Below are 26,807 nucleotides of genomic sequence, written 5' to 3' on the forward strand. Positions count from 1 at the left end.
CATTTTAGATAATATGTGAACGCCTAAAATTAATCTTCATATTCTTAATATTATAATTCACATTTACCTACGTTATAATTTCAGCGGAGACTATTTTCTTGTTTTTATGGTGTTTTAGCAGTCGGTGTTTAGTTTTTAAACTTTTTTATTACATGACAACGGCATGCACAAAAAAATTTTACTTACCTGTACAATTTTTTAATCACCTTTTCTCTGATTGAATCATTTAAAGAAATTACCTGAAACAAAAAAAGTAATACAAATTATTAAGAGATAAAAATATATACAATTAACACAACGTTATCCTATTAATAATAATACCACTGAATGAATGAATGAATAATGAAGAATATGGATAAAGTTTTGTTTCTTTTTTCAGGCAAAAACGGCTGATCTGCCACAATGAAAGATACCTTTTTATCTAGGAAATGCGAATCCGAATGCGTGAAGCCACGGGCCATAGCTAGTTATTGTTTTCCTTGTAAATCAATGTGCCAATAATATATTAGCTATTGCGACTGGCCCATTTCCAAATTGATGTAAATTGTCTAAAACGTGATATTAATTTATTATTACCTATACTACTAAACCTGCCCGGGTTTGTTTGCCTAGAAACGTATAAAAAATCATCATCATAATATAATATGATGAATAATAACTAACTGAAGTGGCGCCATCTTAATTGAAAATTCATGAAAAATGCTAAGAAACACTGCAAGGAAACTGACTTTCAAATTAAAAACCGCATAAAATTTGGTCCATCCGTTTGAGCTACGATATTACAGAAAAGTCTCATAGAGACTGCGAAAACGTGAAATGAACGGATCCGCGGCGTACACTAGTTTCTTATAAAAATATACCGGAAGCCAAAGTTTAAAGTGGCTGTCGTAAATTTAAAATATTTTATATCAAGAGTCTAATCTCAAGTACTTTGAGTGGTATTGAGTGTTTGATATAATTTATTTCGACTCGTTAATTGTTCAAACTCGAAACTCAAACATTTATTTATTCAAATAGACTTCTTTTTAACATTTACCACCGATTCGGAAAGCAGTATCTACGGAGAATCTACGGTATCAGTATTCACTGTATAAGCAAAATGGAAATATATAGAACTAGCTTTCCGCCCGCGGCTTCGCCCGCGTTTTCAAAGAAAAACCCGTTCCCGTAGGATTTCCGGGATAAAACCTATCCTATGTCCTTTCTCGGGTATCAAAATATCTCTATACCAAATTTCATGCAAACTGGTTCAGTAGTTAAGGCGTGATTGAGTAACAGACAGACAGAAAGAGTTACTTTCGCATTTATAATATTAGTAAAGTAATTAGTATGGATAATAAAAATATGCATGTATGTAGATAATTAAAATGAATAAATCATCGTTAATTTGTAGTAAATTATCACGAGCGTGACATCGCAAGGATTCACTATAGTATTAGTAGTTACCTAATATTTCAAAAAATACATTTCATTTCATTATTTTAAGAAATAATAGCCACATGTGTCAATCAAAATGCTTACAGATATATAAGATTACCTAAATTTTATATGACATGATATAGATATTCTCAATATCATATTAAAAAATTAGAAAACTCATGGTCATACTTTTAATTTAGACATTGGGCGATTCACATGAGTGGATATGACCTCTTTCGAACTTATTCACATATTCGCTAAAATAATTTATTGTTTCTTATTATTGAAACAAAAAATCCATGGGTTGAATTATTTCACTTTTTCACAAGGCTTAACTTAACAACTTAGCAAGTATTTTATGTAATTATGGAACATTAAAAATTCAGCATATAATATAGGTACCTACTACATACTATCTATATTTACATATAATAAAATCGTAGGAAAGTCAAAACTGTACATTGAATATTTTTTTAAAAGAATACATAATCCATGATCTATAATCGATATAGAAGCCAAAAATATAGTTTTTAGAATTTTTGTCTGTTTGTCTGTTTGTCTGTTTGTCTGTTTGTCTGTATGTTTGTCCGAGCTAATCTCGAAAAGTACTGCATAGATTGACTTCAAATTTTGCATGAATATTACTAACAGGTCGTGTGAGGTTTTTTTAAACATATTATCATGCTATCACCTCCGGGGGAGGAGCTGTGAACCTTTACTTTTCTTACGTATTCCGTGAACTACGACAGCGTACAATCTAAAGACTCATGTTTAAATGTTGTTTTTGAGTAAGCCATGCTATTATCTAGCTTTACACTATAAAAACTACGTCATTTACGTTATTTGGGCAGAGAAACTGTTTAATGAATCTTAGTACTATAAAGACAAATTTGATTCAGCGCCATCTATGAGATTTCGTAAAAATCAAATCAATTTACATGTTAACACTACTGAACACAATGTTAAAAATTAATAATTTAAATATAATTATGTTATTTATTTATTTAACTCTTTAACCCATAATAAATCTTCCCTTCCCTATAAGGTGCGCTTATATAATTCGTGTGAATATACTACATTTTTAAAAGTGAGGGTAGATGTATATTATTTTAAGTCAAACTAGACACCATTACAGTTAATCTAATATTGATTGTGTTCATTGGTTACATTTTTAAAAATCTTCGTGTTTTAATAATTCGATCACGAGGCGGGACTCTAATACAAAAAGGTTAGTTCGTTGATAATTATTATTCCTTCATCATTTACATGTTGTTAGTAAAAATATACTTTGACTGTTAATACTTTTGTTCAGTATTTATCTGTATGATTATTGCTTGGTAATTAATATATTTTCATGTCGTATACCTAATTATAAACATAAGTGTGATGTGAAACTAGCTGGATTTATTTTTACACACTCACAGTCTTATATTTTGTGTTAATGTTAAAATAGTATTAATAGTGTAAATCATAATATTTTTTCAAAGTTAAAAATATTTCCTTTTTTCTGATGGTGTTGCCATCGAATTAAACCGCGCTGTCGTTTCGTTCACAAAAAGTCATGTTATTAGGACCGAATATGTAGCCGCCTCAACTTACGGAAACGAGAGTAACCTGCGTTGTCTGTTAGTTATTATACATATAGTCGAATTTAACGTTACATGGAAATTGGAATCTAAATATATGTATACCTACTTATATTAAATCTGTAGAGGTCAATTCTGCACATGAAATATATTTCCTAAATAACTATCACGAGGTGATTAGAGATCGACATCGACGTCAAAAATGTTTGTCCGTCTGTCTGTCTGTATAACCGTTATAGAAACAAAAACTACTCGACGGATTTAAACGAAACTTGGTACAATTATTTTTCATATTCGTGAGCAGAGCAGCAACTCCATTTTTAAGCTTTCGTCGCGTGTGCGTTCTTAATGCGTGTATCTTAATGGTTAAAGCTACACAGAAATCAAGTATGAAAGAAATGTTCTCCATATTATATAAAAAATATCTCCCGACATCATAAATGTCTATCTTTTATGGTTGAGCTTAGGAGTTCAAAGCTTTCTGATTATATTTGTCTACTAGCTGTCCCCGCGACTTCGTTCGCGTGGAATAGTGACTATGGGACCTATGACCATGGGCTCAGGGTGGGGCAACAATAAAAAATCATTTTTATTTTCATGCTCCCACTCCCGCGCCCACTCGCACTCCCACGCCATATGCCACGTTCAGTCCCAATCCCACGCCCACGCCCACTCCCCTTCACAATTAGTACCTACCAGATCAAAGCCAGGGTAAGCGCCCCACCCAGCCCCACCGTGGCTACGCCCATGCTGCATTACTACTTAACATACAATTATTGAGTAAATACGTACAACCATACTGTACTGTTGTACTACCATAAATAATTAAAAGAATTGTTATTAAAATTTCTTACTAAACTGAGCTAAAAAACTTACGTACCAAATTATTAAAGAAAATCAAGAAATGAAATGCCTAACCTATACCAAATAGTTACTACATATTGTAATTAAAAATTATGATTAGTATATAATATCGAAAATCAAAAAAGAAATGCCTAACTAATTCTACGTAAAATTTCTTTTAAATTATGTCATATTATTTTTTAGGAACCAGGGGGGGGGAGAGGAGCAAATTCTATTTCCTTCCTTTCTTAAACGGATGTTTTTAATAATCTATGGTGTAGCCAGTAGCCACTGATCAGCTTAATCGATACTCAGTTTTTATCAAATCCAGAAACAAATCCAAATTAGATCTTTCCTGTCTCACGCACGTAACTAAAGGCTGAAGAGAGAGAGAGCACGTAACTAAACCGTTTAGACGAAGAAAAGTGTATAGAAAAAGGAATAAATAATTTCATAAACTTCCCGACGATCTTTAAAAATAAATTATAACTTTCATTTTTTTCATTCCCACTTTTACCCCTATGTAGGTATAATAAGTGGATGAACCAATTTTGATACACTTTATCTAAGAACCAGCGTCGGAAAATATTCTGCCTAACAAAAAAAACCGCATCTAATTCGGTTTACCTGTTAGCCAGCTACGGTGCCATAGACAGACAGACACACACACACACACAGAAATACATAGCGGTCAAACACATAACACCAGTCTTTTTGCGTCGGGGGTTAAAAATATAATACGACATAATTTAAAGGACATTTTATGTGGAAAATTTACCTATACACCAGGGTAGATAATTTTTGAAACAAAAAAAAATCGCAGTAGGATGAAACCCATTAGAAAAGGATATGATAAAAATGTAAGGAAAAATAAATTACGGTCAATCGGAGTTCGGGAAGTGGGAGGGGGGGAGCTTTTAAGAGAAAAAAATGGTTTCTCTCGATTTCTCGATAATAATAACACCTGCTAATTTTTTTCTACATATTTTAAATGTACAGACATCACTTTTCCACAATTTTATTATATGTATTGATGATGATGATTGAGATTATAACACTCTTAGTCCGTTTTAATTTTCATTCACCCGCATCAGTGCCACCTAAAAAATCTTTATATATCGAAATTCGAGCAAAGTTAAGAAAATGAGAAATAAGAGTTCTCAAGGATCGTTAGAGATAAGAGGCTTACTATTGACCGAAAACAACATGTGTTATGCCGAACCTGAAACCGCTTCACAACGAGAATTGCGGCTCACAGCTGACCGCGAACGGCATGTACTATCCTGTGAGACCGAAACCTTCACTGAGGGTATATATAACGTCTCACAGCTGATCGCAAATGGCATATTGTACTATCCCGTGAGACCGAAACCCTCACTGAGAGGGAATTACGTCTCACAGCTGATCACGATCGTCATATTTTATCTCGAGAATTCTGAAACTTTTACTCAATATGAAGACCGTTTGACAAATAATAGGGTGCACCATAATATTATTCGATCTCTCGAAGATGAACATGAGCATAAGCAATGACTAGAGTAGGGACGCGAATATTACCATTATTTGAGACAAGAACGATTAATAAGTTTGTTTAATGAAAGATTAAGAATTGAAACTATTGGTCTCTTTAAACGGACGAATAGCGAGAGGCCCGTCTTATTGCAAACAGATTTCGACATAGTCTTAATGACTTAGAGGTAAACATAGAAGATCAATCTACAAATTCGGTGGTGTGGTCCGACAAAATAATATAAAAGTGGGTTTGCTTATAACCTCACAATTGATTACAGATCATCTTCTGTATAGGCGATATTAACGTAGTATGTTCTTTTTGTAATGCTTTAAAGTGGAGTAAGGAGTCGGCTTTCGTTTGAAGATACGCCGGAACCTTTGAAATCACTACTTTTAAGTTTTAGAGGAACATGTGCAATCTAAACAGTTCTTAGACAATATTAGCTCTTATAGTATTGCGTTTTAAATGATCCTTTGGTGCTCAACAATTATTAGATGCTCCTTTCATTCTTACTTTTAAGATACAAGGTCAAGTTTATCATTTGATAGGATCCCTTTTGCCTGAAGGCCAACCTAAGTTTCTTTAAATATATTTTGTATTCGACTACGACGAATAATCGAATACAAGAAATCAATATTTCTCGAATTTAAAACTGAACTCATTTCACAATTTTAGAACATGTTAATTCATCAGGTTAATCCGTATACAGGGTGTCCCACTGTTGGTATACTAAGCTCAAATGAGGTTATAGTTTTGCCTACGCTGAGTACGTAAAAATTACTTAAAAAATTCCAGACGCATTTTTTTTCCAAATAGATGAATTCTTAAAACTCTATGTGTACACCCCTAAGAAGCAGCCCGCCCATATTTGCCACTAGCACGTGAGCTATCGTTTAAGATTATGTTTTCATAGACAAAAAGCTCACATTAGAGAAGTGGTATATGACGGCTGCGCGAAGCTAGAGAAGAAAACATGGATTTTCAGGAAAAATTTATCAAAAATTTTTTGATGTAATTTTGTTGTTTATGTATTTTTTACGTGATCAGTGTATGCAAAACTACACGTCCCTTCGCGCTTAGTATACCAATGGTGGGACACCCTGTATATGCGTTTTAAATCGACATTAGAAGCTTTTCCTCAAGATGGTGATATTAATATAAAATTGGTATAAATGCCGATAGACGGAAGTCTATCAGCACTCAGGAATTCCCTGAGCGTGTTATAACGCCCAGGCCGCAGTATTACAATTTTTCCTACAGTAGGGCGACGAATGTATTTTCGCATAGCAACGGAGGGGAACTCGTGGGGGGTAAAGTGACGCGGGCCACGTACCACAAACATGTTTAGTTTGTGGTACCGAGCGCGAAAGAAAGTCATCGTGTTTTTAGTAAAGTTACTATGTAAACTAACGTAATTTATTACTTAGGTACATATTCTATAATGGTGCGCTCAAACTGTTAATCTACATTTAATTTAGATTATTATTTTAATTACTAAGAAATGTAGAATTTAAATCACATTCATTCATGTTTTCCTCAGATATTCGATGTCTATGATTTTCGATGATTTTAAGATTTTCTTATCAGAGTATTCAATTTTAATGTAGTTAAATTTTATAAGAGACAATTAAGAACATTCAAAAATAAAGTGTCACGTATTTTTTTTAAACGACGAATGACGAAAAACGACCGAATCGCGGACGAAGTCGCGGGCAACAGCTAGTGTATAATATTATAAATATTATAAATGCGAAAGTTTGTGAGGATGTGTGTGTGTTTGTTACTCTTTCACGCAAATACTACTAAACCGATTACAATGAAATTTGGCATACATATAGAGGGTAACTTGGATTAACACATAGGATAGGTTTTATCCCGGTAATCCCACGGGAACGGGAACTATGCGGGTTTTTCTTTGAAAACGCGGGCGAAGCCGCGGGCGGAAATCTAGTATAATATATTTTATGCCGTTGAAATTAGGCAAAACTGTGGGCAAAACCGTGGCAAAGAGTATATTAAAACTTAAAAGCATGCTAACATTCGTAAATAAGCCGAATCATACCAATTAAAAGCAAAATAAAAAGAGACATTTAACCTCGCCTATTCTTTTGTATAGAGTACTTAAAATGAATCTAACCTGTTTAAACATATGGAAAATACCTTCCCAGACTCCAGTGATTTATAATTATAGTAATCTAGGTCAGCCCAAATATTTACTAGAACTACAGGATATCCATCTCATCGCATCGTCTAAAGAAATTAGGTCTATTTAGTAATAAATATGTTTATCTCAGTTTACTGGGATGGTTGCAATGAATTAAACGTAAAATTTAAATTTGTAAACTTAATACATATTACATTATACGCAATATTTTAAAAATAATATTGCTTTTTGAGCTTTTTGGGATGACTCTTTTGTCTTTTTAAAGAAAAAAGTTTTTATGTATTCGGATAAAAATAAAAACTTGCTTTAAAATGATAGAATCACAATAACATGATAAGTCAATATTATTTTTATAAATGATATAATCACTAAATATCCGGAAGGAAATCCATAAAGACATAAAAATGTTATTTCAACAAGATTTGTTATCTTTTTCCATTCTATTGCACCCAAATTGATACAATTGTCGAAAGTTAATAGCCCAGTAAACATGGACACATTACTGTCTTCTATTTAAATAGGGTGTTTATAAATTTCAGATAGTTAGGACAGTCTATTTTTATTAAAAAAATCCTCTTATCATATTTTATCTATACTAATATTATAAAGCTGAAAAGTTTGTTTGTTTTTTTTTGCTTGAACGTGCTAATCTCAAGAACTACGTGCCCGATTTGAACAATTATTTCAGTGTTAGATAGTCCGTTTATCGATGAAGTCTATCCATACTAATATTATAAATGCGAAAGTAACTCTGTCTGTCTGTCTGTTAATCAATCACGCCTAAACTACTAAACCAATTTGCATGAAATTTGGTATGGAGATATTTTGATACCCGAGAAAGGACATAGGCTACTTTTTATTGCGAAATATGTACCACGGGCTAAGCCGGGGCGGACCGCTAGTAGCTAGGCTATATTTCATCACGCTAAGTGCAATAGGAGCGGAGCAATGCGGGTAATACCGCGCGATACAGCTATTATATTCGGTCTTCTATTATTATATTATATTCAATATATAAATTATTCTTTGATGCTAGCGCAAATTACGTCATTTCTATAATAATAGTTGTATATGTAATTAAATATAATTTTTTTCAATACTGCTTCCTGTGCCGATATTTTATCGATAAGAAGTTATTAATTATTAGAAGTTTCTAGTTATAAGGAAAGATTGGTCGAAAACTATGAATTCATGAATCATTACAATCTTTAATTTTAAGCTACTACCAAGTAGTTTTTTTCTATCTTATTATTTACAATACATAGTATTCTAATTAAAAACATATAATAAACTAGATGCACGCTACCAAGCTTCAAAATTGCATAATATTAACATGCTTACATGAATGAAAGATAATAAGAATATTATAAAAAATACTTTTGAAGCGTTGTATATACGTAGATAATATTTTCATTTCAAGCCCCATCGATACAGACAACTTTATGTGCTTTGTTATCGTATAAAAACCAAGTAGATACAAAAAAGATTATTATTTAAATATCCCACAAAATCCAAAATCATAGTCACTACACGTCCAAATGATGACCACGCGTTACGAAATTCCCACTATTGTTTAGGTGATATAATCATACGAAACCGTTAATGTTGTACAAATTGTATGCATTTCCGTCTATTTGTCCCGCTCACTGCATTTACATGTAAATCTGATGGAATCATTCGGTTTTGTATAGGTTTGACGCCGATGTCCGCGCAACGTTGAGTCAAATTTCTATCAACCGGTAAATAAATAAAAAAAAAAATGCTTTTAATTTCAACCTCACATTTTCTCAAATGTCGTAATTACCATATTTTTCTCTAACCCGTCTTCTAGACATTACAACTGTTTGCTTACAACTTTTCACTTCCATGAATTTATCTTTTGATTTCGGATTTATAGTTGGATTCAAACTTAATGGCTGTCCGGAAGTTAGGTGCACAAGCACAGATTAGACACTAGGTGCAGGCGTAGTACTATTATAATATATATGTACTGTGGATATAATATTTTGTGATTTTTGTTTTGTGCTTGGTATAAACAATAATATAATAATAATGTTATAAATGTATAATCGGTTTAATAATTAATAATCTGTGTAAAACATTTTTAAAAATTGTACGCCACATGGCAGATCACAGCGGATCACCTAATGTAATAACTAATAACCCATAATACCTGTGACTCACAATAAATATTTTTTGAATTTGAATTTGAATTTGAATTTGGACTGTGGTGCAGGTGCAAGCGCGAGTGCGCACAGGTCCCTTAACGACCCGCTAATACCAAAAAATGGTTTTCTGCACATCGGATCGTACGATGTTCCGAGCTGCCATTAAGTTTGAATCGTACTATACCATTCTACAATTCATTAATTTATTTCCTTTGAGGAAAATGTCAAAACATCAGCAACACAACCAATTTTGCTTTACCATTCCCGGAAATAGGATTATATAGTTATCGCGTAAAAAAAAATAACATCGCGATTCAGCAAACGGAAGTTAACTTTATATTAAACATTTTCCAAGTATTTTTCACGACGCTTGTAATTTGTGGGTGTAATTAGGTCGGCACTGCCACAAAGGTAAGTGCTTCCGTTCGAATAGTAAGTTATGAGCGATAGCGATTTATTTATTATAGAAAAAAATATATAATTGTGTTTTTGTTGACGCCTGTATGTTTAAGGGATAAAAAAAACATACAGGCGTCATTCAACGTCATATTTTCTTGTTACAAGTTAATGGTCATAGTGCAATCTCCAGTGTATTAGATATAAGCTTCTTGGTTGTAGTAGTGGTGATTGAAAGGAGGTATTTTTGGCATAATTGTCAAACTAACAAAATATTAATAAATTCAAAGGACATAATCTAAATGTATTATTTTTGTCTGCCAGTAGTTCAATTAATTATGTTTTTTAAGAAACTGTATGTGTAAAACTCTGTTTTGGTTGATTTTTTGATAAAATAACATAACGTTATTTTAGTAGAATTATCTAAAGGTTGGTTAGCTCCTTACAAATAATTTAACTAATCATTAAACAATGCAATAGGATCTTCGATACTAGAAATTAACTAATATACTTAATATTGTTCTTATAAATTGTAGGTATCGAAAATAATATCGCAACAGTCTATAACAAACACCGTAAAACCCATATCTCAAAAACAAGGGTTACATCACTGTATTTAGTAATAAATAAAACTATAACGATAAACTTTGGTTATCGAATAAATAAATTATATGCGAATAGATTCGTTACTAGGCCACTGATAACTGAGTAGCTAGTTGACGAGCTAGTTGACTAGCACATCGACTAGCGCATTGATTAACACGTCGACTAGCACGTCGACTAGTGCGTCGACTAACGTTTTGCCATCTCAACTCCATGATTCGACTAGTATGTTGACTAGAACGTATTATTATTTTGAGTGAACTCGACTTGGATTAAATGATAGGTAGAATAACTTTAAACACAAGCTATCCGCCCGCGGCTTCGCCCGCTTTTTCAAAGAAAAACCCGCATAGTTCCCGTTCCCGTGGGATTTCCGGGATAAAACCTATGTGTTAATCCAAGTTAACCTCTATATGTGTGCTAAATTTCGTTGTAATCGGTTCAGTAGTATTTGCGTGAAAGAGTAACAAATAGACATGGGTAGGTAATGCGTGTAATAGTACAAAAGTAACATCACTTTGACACGTAATGCAACATCACGCATTACGCATCAGTTACAAACATCACTCGCATCACTCACTTTTTTTTATTTTGTTTTACATTTGCTTGCGTTCATTATAATTATTAACAAACAACATAAAGTACGTGGCCAAGTATGAAGGAAAATCAACTACATTTTTTAAATATTTACTTAAATTGTAATTTTACGATATGTAATAACTAATAAGTATTGCAGTTATTATTGCTATTTTTCAATATGATCTGTAATACTTCACATTTCACCATTAATATAATATAAACCTCAGATATAAACATTATAATATTATTAATGTCCAGTGGCGTGCATTCCATAAAGACATAAAGACACTGCCTACCCTACCATTTACATCAATATACCAATATGATCAATATTTAATAATTAATATCCATAAATGAAATTCACAGCGTTATTATATTTTATTAATTACCTACGCCATGTAGTATGAAACAAAATATTTCAAATATATTTCAGATCCATCTATCGGTATTTTGGTGGCCTTATTATGAATTATCTAATTTCTATAACACCGCTCGCTCGCTCAAGTCACTATGCATGCGCTGCACTAGCGCCGCCACAGGACTCAGTACGTCACGGGACGGCAAAGACACAAACTATTCATGTCTAAGTTTTTATATGTGTGCTTTGCGTGTCTACGCATATTTTATATGTGTGCGTGCCTATAAACACGGCACACTGACGCTTTAAAACAACGCACACAAACATACAAGGTAGGCAGTGTCTTTTTACGAAGATACACGAACCGAATCCGAATCTAACGTCTAAACTGAAGTTGAATATACGATGTTGGTTATGCGACCAAATTATAAAGCGTGATAATTCGTATAAATTTTTATAGTGCCTAAAGGTTTACGTAAATAGTAGTATTATCTTGTCGTATTTAGCCGCGTAAAATTTTTTTCATATCGAGTTTCGAAGTGCAATTATTCGTTTGTTTTGTTTTGATTTTTGTAAGTGAATATCAATAAAACAATGAATAGTTTTAATTGTGAAACTTGTGAAGTGTGTTTGGAGAAATTGAAAGCTGGTGTGTTTTCGAAATTATCGTTCAACGAAAAACGAGATTTGATTGAAAAAGGCCGTCCTACACCGGAATTAATTAATTTGGTGCAAAAAGGTAAAGTCAGTCGTAAATTTAATTCTAAACAGTATATTTCCTATCCTTGGCTTACAGGCTGCATACACAGCAATCGTTTATTTTGTTTCCCTTGTTTTTTGTTTTCGAGTGGAAAATCTGCATGGAACAATGCCGGCTACATTGATCTTCACAATTTTCCTACGGCGGCAAAAAAACACCAAGAATCTGAAAAACATTTAGAATCCTGTCTTAAATATCACACATTTGGTAAAAACCGAATAGAGACCTGTATTAATTCACAAATGAAAATAGATATTGATAGGCATAATGCAAAGGTTGATAGAAATAGAAATATATTCCAACGGTTAATTGATGTTGTTTGTTTTTTGGGAAAACAAGAGCTCCCTTTTCGTGGGCACGACGAATGTGCGTCCTCTTTGAATAAGGGTAATTATTTAGAGATGGTTGATTTGCTCGCAAAATATGACGGAGTGTTAGACAATCATTTACAGAATTGCACAAGCTCTTTCACAGGTTTATCCAATAGAATACAAAATGATTTGATTTCCAGTGTAGGTTCTGCTATTACTGAACAAATAAAACGACAACTAGATGCCTCCGATTTTGTTGCTGTTGTGGTCGACGAAACACCAGACGCAAGTGGAAAAGAGCAGCTTGTGTTAATGTTGCGCTATTTTCATGAGTCGGAAGTGTGTGATAGATTCATTAAATACATTGACGTAAGTGCCGATCGTAGCGCTAAAACAATAAGTACAATTATATTGCAAAATTTATCGGACTTTAACTGTATGTCGAAATTGGTTGCTCAGACATATGATGGTGCTGCTGTGTTGTCATCTGAACTGAACGGCGTACAGTCTTTAGTACGCCAGCAATGTCCTCTTGCTACCTATGTGTGGTGCTCCGCTCATGTTTTAAATTTAGTTCTTTCTAAGTCCTGTGAACGTATTCCGGAAACTAAACGCTTTTTCCATCTCATCAAAACATTAGCAAACTTTTTTCACAATAGTACAAAGAGACAAAATCACTATAATCAAATAGCTGATATGAAAAAATTACCTCGCGTTGCTGACACTCGTTGGACTTACAATTCACGAACTGTGAATGTAATTTTCAATTCTTTTTCTCAATTAGTTCTTTTGTTTGAGGATATGGCAGAAAACGAAAGCTCATGGGATGGTGAGACGTTAACTCAAGTTTCTTATCTTTTAAATAATTTAAAAGAATTTGACTTTCAGTTCTTACTGACAATTTTTAACGAAATATTTACACAAACCGATGTTCTTTATGAGATAATGCAAAAAAAGACATCGGATGTGACATATTGCGTAAAAAAAATCAACGAATTTGAAAAATTTTTGCAATCTTATAGATCTAGGTTTGATTCCATCTTTGAAGGGGTTAAAAGAATTGCGGGTCCACCAAAGCGGAAGCGTAATGTGATGGACCCGAAACTGCATTTTAAGCGAATTTTTATTGAAATTATAGATAACATATCCCAGGAATGCCGCGACCGTTTTAAAAATTTAAAAGAACTCAAATATTTTTCTCTTTTATCATGCGAGAATTTTAATAACTTCAGTAATAATTTTCCGTTAGAGTTAGTAGCGCAATTTGTACAAATTTACAAAATATATAATTTTCAAATAGACCGTCTTGTTAATGAGTTAAAATGTATTTATAAATCAGCAGATTTTCAAACTCTCAGCATTTACAAAATAATAGAACATCTCTACAATAATAATTTGAATACCGTTTTTCCAGAAGTACTACGATTAGCTAAATTAATAGTTACAGTTCCTGCAAGCAGTGCCTCGACCGAAAGATCTTTCTCTTCATTAAAACGCATACACACGTATTTAAGAAATACCCAAGGTCAGGATCGCCTCACTAATTTATCGATGATTTCTATAGAAAAAGACCTTCTCACTGAAATGAAACGCCTTCCCAATTTCTATGATTCCATACTACAAACATTTTTACAGAAAGATAGACGAGTAGATTTAATATATAAATAGTTCTGTCGAATTAAGAACCTTCTTCATTCTAATGTCGGCTGAATAAATAATTAAATATATTTTAAGGTACCTAAATATGTTCATGTTTTTCTTTGTCAATTTCTTTATCGGCCGACTAAGCTATTCTAGACGTCGAAACAGAAATAAAATTGAAATGCCATTTTTCCGGCTAGCTAAAGTTAAAAATTCATTTATGGGCCAAGGTATACGCTTTTACAACAGAATTCCTCATAATATAAAGAGTTTAGTAGTTCTAAATTTAAAACTTATATAAAAAATGTAATAGTCCAGAGAGCCTATTACAGTATTAAGGAATATATGGACGATAAAAACCAATAGAGGGTTGTCGCGTAAAAACCACAGGACAGTTCTTTGGCATATTATGATAATATATTATGATATTACATATGTAATTTGTAAAATTGTAAAACTGACATGATTAAAAAGAGCAACTATGGAGTTTCTTGTCGATTCTTCTCCGTAGATACTGCTTTCCGAATCGGTGGTAAATGTTAAAAATATGTACCTAATGACGTTTCAAAAGTGCTTCTAGAAGAAGTCTAATTGAATAAATAAATTTTTGAGTTTGAGTTTGAGTTTGACACTCGACAGGCGACAGCCTCTGTAGCGCAGTGGATGTACGCTGTTTGCGTTGCGGGTTCAATTCCCATATTTTCTTTACAATCTCTGTGGGATTAATTGACTTTTCTTTGTTTGATTTTTCATGCATTATTTAATAGTATTTAGTGTTAAGCAACTAAAATCATGATTTGAGAAAATCTATAAAGTTAGGTATAATATTAAAAAAAACTGCGATAGAGGTGAATTCATTTCCTATTTTAAAAGTGTCGGGTCTTCGGTCTAGCGTGTGTTTGTTTCTCTGTGAATGAACGGTGAACCGATATTCATTCAATATTCATATAGCAAAACGTAATAAACACAGCAGGTTTTATTATTGTGAAAATTTTGTAATGGTTCAACCATTACAAAATTTTTGCCTACCCTGTCGAAAAACTCTGTGCACGCCCCTGTTAATGTCATCATTTCATTAAAAATCGATCGGGTAATGTGTGATGTTACGGAGTAATATCACTTCCGTGGAAGAGATGCGTGATGTTGCATTACTATTTGACGTACTGTTTTGCGCATGTCTAGTAACAAACACATACATACACATACATCCATCGTCACAAACTTACGCATTTATAATATTAGTAGGATATAGACAACTAGCTTTCCGCCCGCGGCTTCGCCCGCGCTTTCAATAAAAACCCGTTCCGGTAGGATTTCCGGGATAAAACCTATCCTATGTCCTTTCTCGGGTTTAAAAATATCTCTATACCAAATTTCATGCAAATTGGTTCAGTAGTTAAGGCGTGATTGAGTAACAGACAGACAGACAGAGTTACTTTCGCATTTATAATATTAGTATGGATTTGGGCGTAGGCAATAATAAACGAAAATAGCTTATTTACACCATACTCTATGTATAAATTTAGCATTTCTGATTCCATTTTTTTTTTTTTTTTTTTTTTTTTATCTTTGTCTAGACTTGGTTTTTTTTTTTTCATTCGAATGCCAACTCGCACTTGACCGATTTATTCTTTCTCCCAGATACAATTGGCACGATCCCGTGAGTTATCAATAGCAATACCAAGAATGCATTATATCAGTTTTAGTTACGCAATTCCTATGGAATAGAGCCAAATGCATAGCGTTAGATAAAATTGTTTTTTGCAAACATTCTTTTGGTTGAGAATTTTGAATATATAAAATATGTATTTTTATTAAACAAAATATATTATATCAATTAGCATGATGAAAAGCATTTTTTTGCTTGAAGCGAATAAACTACAAATAGAAGAACTTAGTCGAAAATATCGGATAATTTGTCACTTTGATTAAAAAAATGTGTGCGTGTACTAGTGTACACACGTAAGAAGTGAAACTTTTTTATGACCTTATTTTTCAAAAAAAATAATTTACTATATGCAACTTTACAGAAATAAGTCGAATCACGCGTGGTAGGGATAAGAAAAAGATGGCGCGTAACGGAAAAATGTCACGCGTAACGAAAAAATGTTACACTAAATTTTTTTCCAACCCCGATAAAGAAATTTCACTTCAAAAAAAATTATTTCTTTATCAAGTAACAACTACATATAGATATACTAGCTGTTGCCCGCGACTTCGTCCGCGATTCGGTCGTTTTTCGTCATTCGTCGTTTAAAAAAAATACGTGACACTTTATTTTTGAATGTTCTTAATTGTCTCTTATAAAATTTAACTACATTAAAATTGAATACTCTGATAAGAAAATCTTAAAATCATCGAAAATCATAGACATCGAATATCTGAGGAAAACATGAATGAATGTGATTTAAATTCTACATTTCTTAGTAATTAAAATAATAATCTAAATTAAATGTAGATTAACAGTTTGAGCGCACCATTATAGAATATGTACCTAAGTAATAAATTACGTTAGTTTACATAGTAACTTTACTAAAAACACGATGACTTTCTTTCGCGCTTGGTACCACAAACTAAACATGTTTGTGGTACGTGGCCCGCGTCACTTTACCCCCCACGAGTTCCCCTCCGTTGCTATGCGAAAATACATTCGTCGCCCTACTGTAGGAAAAATTGTAATACTGCGGCCTGGGCGTTATAACACGCTCAGGGAATTCCTGAGTGCTGATAGACTTCCGTCTATCGGCATTTATACCAATTTTATATTAATATCACCATCTTGAGGAAAAGCTTCTAATGTCGATTTAAAACGCATATATACGGATTAACCTGATGAATTAACATGTTCTAAAATTGTGAAATGAGTTCAGTTTTAAATTCGAGAAATATTGATTTCTTGTATTCGATTATTCGTCGTAGTCGAATACAAAATATATTTAAAGAAACTTAGGTTGGCCTTCAGGCAAAAGGGATCCTATCAAATGATAAACTTGACCTTGTATCTTAAAAGTAAGAATGAAAGGAGCATCTAATAATTGTTGAGCACCAAAGGATCATTTAAAACGCAATACTATAAGAGCTAATATTGTCTAAGAACTGTTTAGATTGCACATGTTCCTCTAAAACTTAAAAGTAGTGATTTCAAAGGTTCCGTCGTATCTTCAAACGAAAGCCGACTCCTTACTCCACTTTAAAGCATTACAAAAAGAACATACTACGTTAATATCGCCTATACAGAAGATGATCTGTAATCAATTGTGAGGTTATAAGCAAACCCACTTTTATATTATTTTGTCGGACCACACCACCGAATTTGTAGATTGATCTTCTATGTTTACCTCTAAGTCATTAAGACTATGTCGAAATCTGTCTGCAATAAGACGGGCCTCTCGCTATTCGTCCGTTTAAAGAGACCAATAGTTTCAATTCTTAATCTTTCATTAAACAAACTTATTAATCGTTCTTGTCTCAAATAATGGTAATATTCGCGTCCCTACTCTAGTCATTGCTTATGCTCATGTTCATCTTCGAGAGATCGAATAATATTATGGTGCACCCTATTATTTGTCAAACGGTCTTCATATTGAGTAAAAGTTTCAGAATTCTCGAGATAAAATATGACGATCGTGATCAGCTGTGAGACGTAATTCCCTCTCAGTGAGGGTTTCATTCTCACGGGATAGTACAATATGCCATTTGCGATCAGCTGTGAGACGTTATATATACCCTCAGTGAAGGTTTCGGTCTCACAGGATAGTACATGCCGTTCGCGGTCAGCTGTGAGCCGCAATTCTCGTTGTGAAGCGGTTTCAGGTTCGGCATAACACATGTTGTTTTCGGTCAATAGTAAGCCTCTTATCTCTAACGATCCTTGAGAACTTTTATTTCTCATTTTTAACCGACTTCAAAAAAGGAGGAGGTTCTCAATTCGACAGTATTTTTTTTTTTTTTTTGTATATTTGTTACGCGATTACTCCGGCAATTATAAACCGATTTGAATAATTCTTTTTTTATTTGGTAGGTCATACGTCAGAGGTGGTCCCATTGTCACCAGGTCAGGATCTGATGATGGGATCCCGGGAAAATCGAGGAAACCCTCAAATTTTGTAAGCATATACACTGTTTATCGGAAATTATTTAAATTTGTACATATAGGTATAGTCTTGAAGTCGGTTTTTGTTTTTTTTCTAAAAAATTACTTTATCTTAACTTTGCTCGAATTTCGATATATAAAGATTTTTTAGGTGGCACTGATGCGGGTGAATAAAAATTAAAACGGACTAAGAGTGTTATAATCTCAATCATCATCATCAATACATATAATAAAATTGTGGAAAAGTGATGTCTGTACAATTAAAATATGTAGAAAAAAATTAGCAGGTGTTATTATTATCGAGAAATCGAGAGAAACCATTTTTTTCTCTTAAAAGCTCCCCCCCTCCCACTTCCCGAACTCCGATTGACCGTAATTTATTTTTCCTTACATTTTTATCATATCCTTTTCTAATGGGTTTCACCCTACTGCGATTTTTTTTTGTTTCAAAAATTATCTACCCTGGTGTATAGGTAAATTTTCCACATAAAATGTCCTTTAAATTATGTCGTATTATATTTTTAACCCCCGACGCAAAAAGACTGGTGTTATGTGTTTGACCGCTATGTATTTCTGTGTGTGTGTGTGTCTGTCTATGGCACCGTAGCTGGCTAACAGGTAAACCGAATTAGATGCGGTTTTTTTTGTTAGGCAGAATATTTTCCGACGCTGGTTCTTAGATAAAGTGTATCAAAATTGGTTCATCCACTTATTATACCTACATAGGGGTAAAAGTGGGAATGAAAAAAATGAAAGTTATAATTTATTTTTAAAGATCGTCGGGAAGTTTATGAAATTATTTATTCCTTTTTCTATACACTTTTCTTCGTCTAAACGGTTTAGTTACGTGCTCTCTCTCTCTTCAGCCTTTAGTTACGTGCGTGAGACAGGAAAGATCTAATTTGGATTTGTTTCTGGATTTGATAAAAACTGAGTATCGATTAAGCTGATCAGTGGCTACTGGCTACACCATAGATTATTAAAAACATCCGTTTAAGAAAGGAAGGAAATAGAATTTGCTCCTCTCCCCCCCCCCTGGTTCCTAAAAAATAATATGACATAATTTAAAAGAAATTTTACGTAGAATTAGTTAGGCATTTCTTTTTTGATTTTCGATATTATATACTAATCATAATTTTTAATTACAATATGTAGTAACTATTTGGTATAGGTTAGGCATTTCATTTCTTGATTTTCTTTAATTATTTGGTACGTAAGTGTTTTAGCTCAGTTTAGTAAGAAATTTTAATAACAATTCTTTTAATTATTTATGGTAGTACAACAGTACAGTATGGTAGTACGTATTTACTCAATAATTGTATGTTAAGTAGTAATTCAGCATGGGCGTAGCCACGGTGGGGCTGGGTGGGGCGCTTACCCTGGCTTTGATCTGGTAGATACTAATTGTGAAGGGGAGTGGGCGTGGGCGTGGGATTGGGACTGAACGTGGCATATGGCGTGGGAGTGCGAGTGGGCGCGGGAGTGGGAGCATGAAAATAAAAATGATTTTTTATTGTTACCCCACCCTGAGCCCATGGTCATAAGGTCCCATAGTCACTATTCCACGCGAACGAAGTCGCGGGGACAGCTAGTAGACAAATATAATCAGAAAGCTTTGAACTCCTAAGCTCAACCATAAAAGATAGACATTTATGATGTCGGGAGATATTTTTTATATAATATGGAGAACATTTCTTTCATACTTGATTTCTGTGTAGCTTTAACCATTAAGATACACGCATTAAGAACGCACACGCGACGAAAGCTTAAAAATGGAGTTGCTGCTCTGCTCACGAATATGAAAAATAATTGTACCAAGTTTCGTTTAAATCCGTCGAGTAGTTTTTGTTTCTATAACGGTTATACAGACAGACAGACGGACAAACATTTTTGACGTCGATGTCGATCTCTAATCACCTCGTGATAGTTATTTAGGAAATATATTTCATGTGCAGAATTGACCTCTACAGATTTAATATAAGTAGGTATACATATATTTAGATTCCAATTTCCATGTAACGTTAAATTCGACTATATAATAACTAACAGACAACGCAGGTTACTCTCGTTTCCGTAAGTTGAGGCGGCTACATATTCGGTCCTAATAACATGACTTTTTGTGAACGAAACGACAGCGCGGTTTAATTCGATGGCAACACCATCAGAAAAAAGGAAATATTTTTAACTTTGAAAAAATATTATGATTTACACTAATAATACTATTTTAACATTAACACAAAATATAAGACTGTGAGTGTGTAAAAATAAATCCAGCTAGTTTCACATCACAGTTATGTTTATAATTAGGTATACGACATGAAAATATATTAATTACCTACCAAGCAATAATCATACAGATAAATACTGAACAAAAGTATTAACAGTCAAAGTATATTTTTACTAACAACATGTAAATGATGAAGGAATAATAATTATCAACGAACTAACCTTTTTGTATTAGAGTCCCGCCTCGTGATCGAATTATTAAAACACGAAGATTTTTAAAAATGTAACCAATGAACACAATCAATATTAGATTAACTGCAGTAATGGTGTCTAGTTTGACTTAAAATAATATACATCTACCCTCACTTTTAAAAATGTAGTATATTCACACGAATTATATAAGCGCACCTTATAGGGAAGGGAAAATTTATTATAGGTTAAAGAGTTAAATAAATAAATAACATAATTATATTTAAATTATTAATTTTTAACATTGTGTTCAGTAGTGTTAACATGTAAATTGATTTGATTTTTACGAAATCTCATAGATGGCGCTGAATCAAATTTGTCTTTAGTACATACTAAGATTCATTAAACAGTTTCTCTGCCCAAATTACGTAAATGACGTAGTTTTTATAGTGTAAAGCTAGATAATAGCATGGCTTACTCAAAAACAACATTTAAACATGAGTCTTTAGATTGTACGCTGTCGTAGTACACGGAATACGTAAGAAAAGTAAAGGTTCACAGCTCCTCTCCCGGAGGTGATAGCATGATAATATGTTTAAAAAAACCTCACACGACCTGTTAGTAATATTCATGCAAAATTTGAAGTCAATCTATGCAGTACTTTTCGAGATTAGCTCGGACAAACATACAGACAAACAGACAAACAGACAAACAGACAAACAGACAAACAGACAAAAATTCTAAAAACTATATTTTTGGCTTCTATATCGATTATAGATCATGGATTATGTATTCTTTTAAAAAAATATTCAATGTACAGTTTTGACTTTCCTACGATTTTATTATATGTATAGATATAAAAGATCTGTAATTTCAATAAGAAAAAAAAAACTAATGACAGAACGACAAACACGTTCTGAAATTTTACATGTTTTAAATTAGTTTAAACTATTTCAGAATATCACATGTACGCAGAATCTATCTCAGCTATATGGTCCATTCATCTCAACATCAAAGACGCCGCGATACTATCAACTTCTTAGAAGGTCAGATAATTATGACCCGAGTCTTACAAAATGTATGGAAAATCATTATTTTTCTATACGCCTGTTATAATATAATGACAATGGTACAGTTAATGACAGTAATTCATATGTGTGGGTTCGATTAAATTTAGTGAAATATTGCGTAAAAGATTAAGTTTTTTACTTTTTAGTTTAGATATTAAATTAAATATAATTCGAATAATTTATATCGATACTAGCTTTCCACCCGCGGCTTCGCCCGCGTTTCCAAAGAAAAACCCGTTCCCGTAGGATTTCCGGGATAAAACCTATCCTATGTCCTTTCTCGGGTATCAAAATATCTATATACCAAATTTCATGCAAATTGGTTCAGTAGTTGAGTAACAGACAGACAGACAGAGTTACTTTCGCATTTATAATATTAGTATGGATTTGTTACGTACAAACTATAAAGGTTCTAGTTATAAGAAAATCGACTGAATAAATGTCATAAAATGTGGCATGGCGTTCACAACATAGATTAAAATCTTTTATAGGTACAAAGATTTGAAATATTCACAAGCTAGCCATCCTACTAATATTATAAATGCGAAAGTTTGTGAGGATGTTTGTTACTCTTTCAAGAAAAAACTACGTGATGTATTTTGATAAATCTTTACACTAATATAGGTCATCAGAATAACACATGACCCATAGAATTACATGAATTTGCGTGTTCGTCCGCGGTACAACTAGTAAATAATATTTTACATAACACAATATCCCGATTTTATCCCATACCAAGCTAGACAACAAAACAACACGGCTGAGTCACGGCGGTCAACAACCGGTCCTGTGGGCGAACCTGTATTTCCTAACATCAGATGTAATGATAATATTCTAACGACCTACTAGACTTGGCGGGGTTTTCATTCATCCCGCCATATTTTGAAAAAGGAACACATTTATGAAAAAGAATTTCCGTGAAAAAGCGCGGGAACCTTCGAACGAAGTGGGTGTAATTTTAATTAATTGAGTTTAAAATTATTAATTTGATATATGATCAGTGGAGTTTGGTTTTGTATATATAGTTTATAATTGTAGAATTGTATATATTTAATAAATTTTGTATAGTAGTGTTCGTATAGGTAAGTTTTTTTTTATATTTTATGTATAGTATGTAAAAACCAAAAATTCATAGGGTAAGATTCGGTAGATGAACGATCCACCGGATCCTAATCCCCCAGGGCTGGGTACCCCCGGTCCTGAGGTAGCCAGTTATGTTACTATTTCAAATACATGTCTAGATAAAAATTTAGTTCTGGAGAGTACTCCAAAAAAAAGGCGTCTTAGAAGGAAAGAAAATAATGAATTAAATGAGATAATGTTAACAGAAAATACTTATGTTGATAATAGGCAAAATGAATCTAATATTCAACCTAAAATACTTGATACTAGTTCCATGCAAGATAGTCGATGTGAATATGTAAGTACAGATTCTTATCCTTACATTGTTCATGTTCAGCGAACTGAATCATCACCCGGTGATGGCTCCACATTGCACCCCATAACTTTCGGAAGGTTTTTAAAAAACAATAATATTAAGAATATTGTGTCAGGAAGTATAAAAAAAATAGGCAGAAACCGTTGCATAGTTGCATTTACTACAGCACAGGATGCAAATGATTTTATCAAAAATAAAAATTTAAGCTCATACAACCTTAATGCAAAAATTCCATTGTTTAATATCACTAGAATTGGTATTGTTAAGGGAATACCAACTGAATGGTCACCTGAAGAAATAAAAGAAAATGTGTCCACCCCAGTAGGCTGCGGTAAAATTATTAAAGTCAGGAGAATAAATTATAAAGTAAATGTTAACAGTACTGTATCTTGGAAGCCAACACAATCAGTTGTTTTAACATTTGATGGCCAAGTTTTACCCGAACGTGTGTATGTGTGTTATAACTCCCTACCAGTTAACCTATATATTTTCCCTACCATCCAATGCTATCAATGCTGTCGGTATGGTCATACTAAAAATATATGCCGATCTAAACCCAGGTGTTACAAGTGTGGCCAAGACCATTCCGGTGACACTTGTACAGTAGAAGAAGATTGTGCATCATGTTTGTTGTGTTCAGGGTTTCATTATGCAATCAACAAAATCTGTCCAGAGTTTAAACGCCAAAAAGACATTAAAATTAGCATGGCTCAAAAAAACATTTCATATGGTGAGGCAAGTAAACTTTACCCACAAATATCAAAGTCGTATGGGGATGTATTAATATCTTCACCGGCTTATTCATCCCCAAACAGATTAAATGTAAACACTACAAATTCTTCTTACAATAAAACTTATTTTTTGAAACCAAAATCGCCTCCGAAGATGAACAAGGGTTTTGACAAAATAGCTCACAATACGATTATCAGGGAAGCTCAGATACCTACGCCTGAAAATGGATGTGGTTATCAAGTTGCCCCTAATGATAATGAAACTTCCCAGATAATGGACATAATTACTTCCCTTATCAACACATTATTAAAGAATAACACCTTAAAACCGTCCAACGTTGCCACTTTATATAAATTAATTGATAGTATAAATAGTAATTATGGATCCCAAAATAATACAGTGGAACTGCAGAAGCGTAATACCTAAAAAGTCAGACCTAATTCACGTAATAAATAAGCATAATCCTTTTTTAATCGCTCTAAATGAGACTTGGCTAAAACCAAATCTCTTTTTTCGCATTCCAGGCTATGTTTGTATTCGAGATGACAGAGTTGATGGGTATGGTGGTGCTGCCATACTTATTAAAAAGTCAATTCAATTTAAACGTCTAATATTACCAGCGCACAATAATAAATATGTAAATAGTGTTGGCATTAGCTTAAAAAATAATATTTCAATCATTTCAATATATATATCGTATAATTCAGCATCAACGTTTAATTATTTACAAAATTTAATAAGATCAATTTCTACACCTTTATTGTTGCTTGGTGATTTCAATTCCCATCACCAATATTGGGGAAGTAGTATTACTACTAGTAGTGGTGAGCAACTTTTAGATATTATGGACATGCATAATTTATGTATACTTAACACAGGTGAACCAACGCGACGTACGCGAGCGAATGAAAATCTGAGTGCGGTAGATCTTTCTCTTTGTTCGCCAGGTTTAGCATCATCCATATCATGGCGTCCCTTATCATCCTCATTCGGCAGTGATCACTTCCCGCTATTAATGTCAGTTCCCATAGGAAATACTAATAACACAACAAGAAAGCCACGGTTGAAGTACCTATTGAACAATGCTAATTGGGATAAATTTAAAGAAAAGGTTGATTTACGTATTAAAGATCTACCTGAAAGTCAGGCAAGTAATGAAGAGATTTGTTCTGAATATTTAGCGAAAATATTGATTGAAGCTGCTGATGAAACTTTCCGGTATAAATCTGATAAAAGTTTTAAAGTTCCTACCCCACCGTGGTGGGATAAAGAATGTAGTGATGCAGTTAAAGAAAGGAAGCGTATGGAAAGAATATATGAAAATGACATGTCTGATGTTAATTTTGAAAACCTCTCTCAAAATATTAACTTTACCCGATCACTTCTTAAAAAGAAAAAACAAGAAGGTTGGAAATCTTTTTGTTCGTCATTATCACCAGATACTTGTTCAAGTGAAGTGTGGAAAAACATCAGGCGCTTCCGATCTGCTTTTAGGGAACAAACATCTGTCATTTCTGAGGAATTAGCTCACAAATTTATGGATAATTTAGCTCCATCTACAGCGCCAGAGTACATTGGGAAATCATTACCTATTATCTCCCCTAAAGACCACGATTATAGCTCTTTAATAGTATCTCCGTTTGTTTTAGAGGAACTTAAAGGAATTCTTTCATGTGTTAAAGATTCTGCGCCGGGTATGGACGGGATTCCATATTCCTTTTTATCTCACCTATCAGAAATTGGTCTAAAATATTATCTGGACCTCATAAATTTAATCATGATTTCTGGGAACATTCCGCGATCCTGGAAATTACAAGAAATTATTCCTATTTTAAAGCCCAATAAATCTTCAAGTGACGTATCATCATATAGACCAGTGGCTTTATCATCTGTCCTTTGCAAAATTTCAGAGCATTTAATCAAAAATCGACTGGAGTGGTATTTGGAACACAATAATTTTTTATCAAATAGCCAATACGGATTTCGTAAGGCGAAAAGCACCATTGATAACATCTCCATACTGACTTCTGATATTAATATCGCTTTTTCGGATAATCAACATGTTGTTGCTGCGTTTGTTGATATTCGCTCAGCATATGACAATGTGGTTATCACAATCCTACAGCAGAAACTTTTCAGACTGGGAATTCCTGACATTTTGATTAATTTAATCATATGTTTATTAGAAGAGAGATATATTGTTTTGAATATTGATGAATCAGTCCATTTTCAACGTACCATGAGTAAGGGTCTTCCTCAAGGGTCGGTCTTAAGTCCTCTATTATATAATATTTATACACATGATTTAGCTGATTCGTTTAATAATAGAATTAACACCCTTCAGTATGCTGATGATCTGGTATTATACACTATAGATTCTAGTTTAGATTCAGCTTGTATTTTTTTAAATAAAGGTCTCATCGAGCTTAAGGGCTGGCTAGATAAAAATGGATTGGATGTTTCTGTTGACAAAAGCGTCGCTCTGATTTTTACGAGATCGCGAATAGTTCCTAGGGTTGATATTAGTTTTAATGGGAAACGGATCCCACTCCAAAATCATACAAAATTTTTAGGCGTGGTCTTAGATAGCAAAATGTCTGGTACCTTTCACGTCGAGTACATATGCTCAAAATGTGAAAGTTTACTTAATTTGTTGAGGTGTCTTTCCGGAGTTTGGTGGGGTGCCCACCCTTTTTGTATGAAATTGGTGTATAATGC

The 26,807-nt window shown here is 33.3% G+C and overlaps 2 protein-coding genes across 2 annotated transcripts in view; one reads left to right on the forward strand and one right to left on the reverse strand.

Annotated features, from left to right (window-relative positions):
- Positions 1-26,807, reverse strand: part of LOC149896759 (protein amalgam-like) — a 152,786-nt gene that overhangs the window by 62,228 nt on the left and 63,751 nt on the right. The window lies entirely within an intron of this gene.
- LOC149896761 (uncharacterized) lies at positions 23,070-24,515 on the forward strand. Its single transcript, XM_090117043.1, has one exon. It carries the CDS (start codon positions 23,070-23,072, stop codon positions 24,513-24,515), a length of 1,446 nt encoding a protein of 481 aa, XP_089973169.1.

Source organism: Colias eurytheme, chromosome 27 (genome assembly GCF_061535395.1).
Source record: "Colias eurytheme isolate Ceu_HAF_F1 chromosome 27, ilColEury1 Martin Lab GWU primary, whole genome shotgun sequence".
In the NCBI taxonomy this organism is placed as follows: domain Eukaryota; kingdom Metazoa; phylum Arthropoda; class Insecta; order Lepidoptera; family Pieridae; genus Colias; species Colias eurytheme.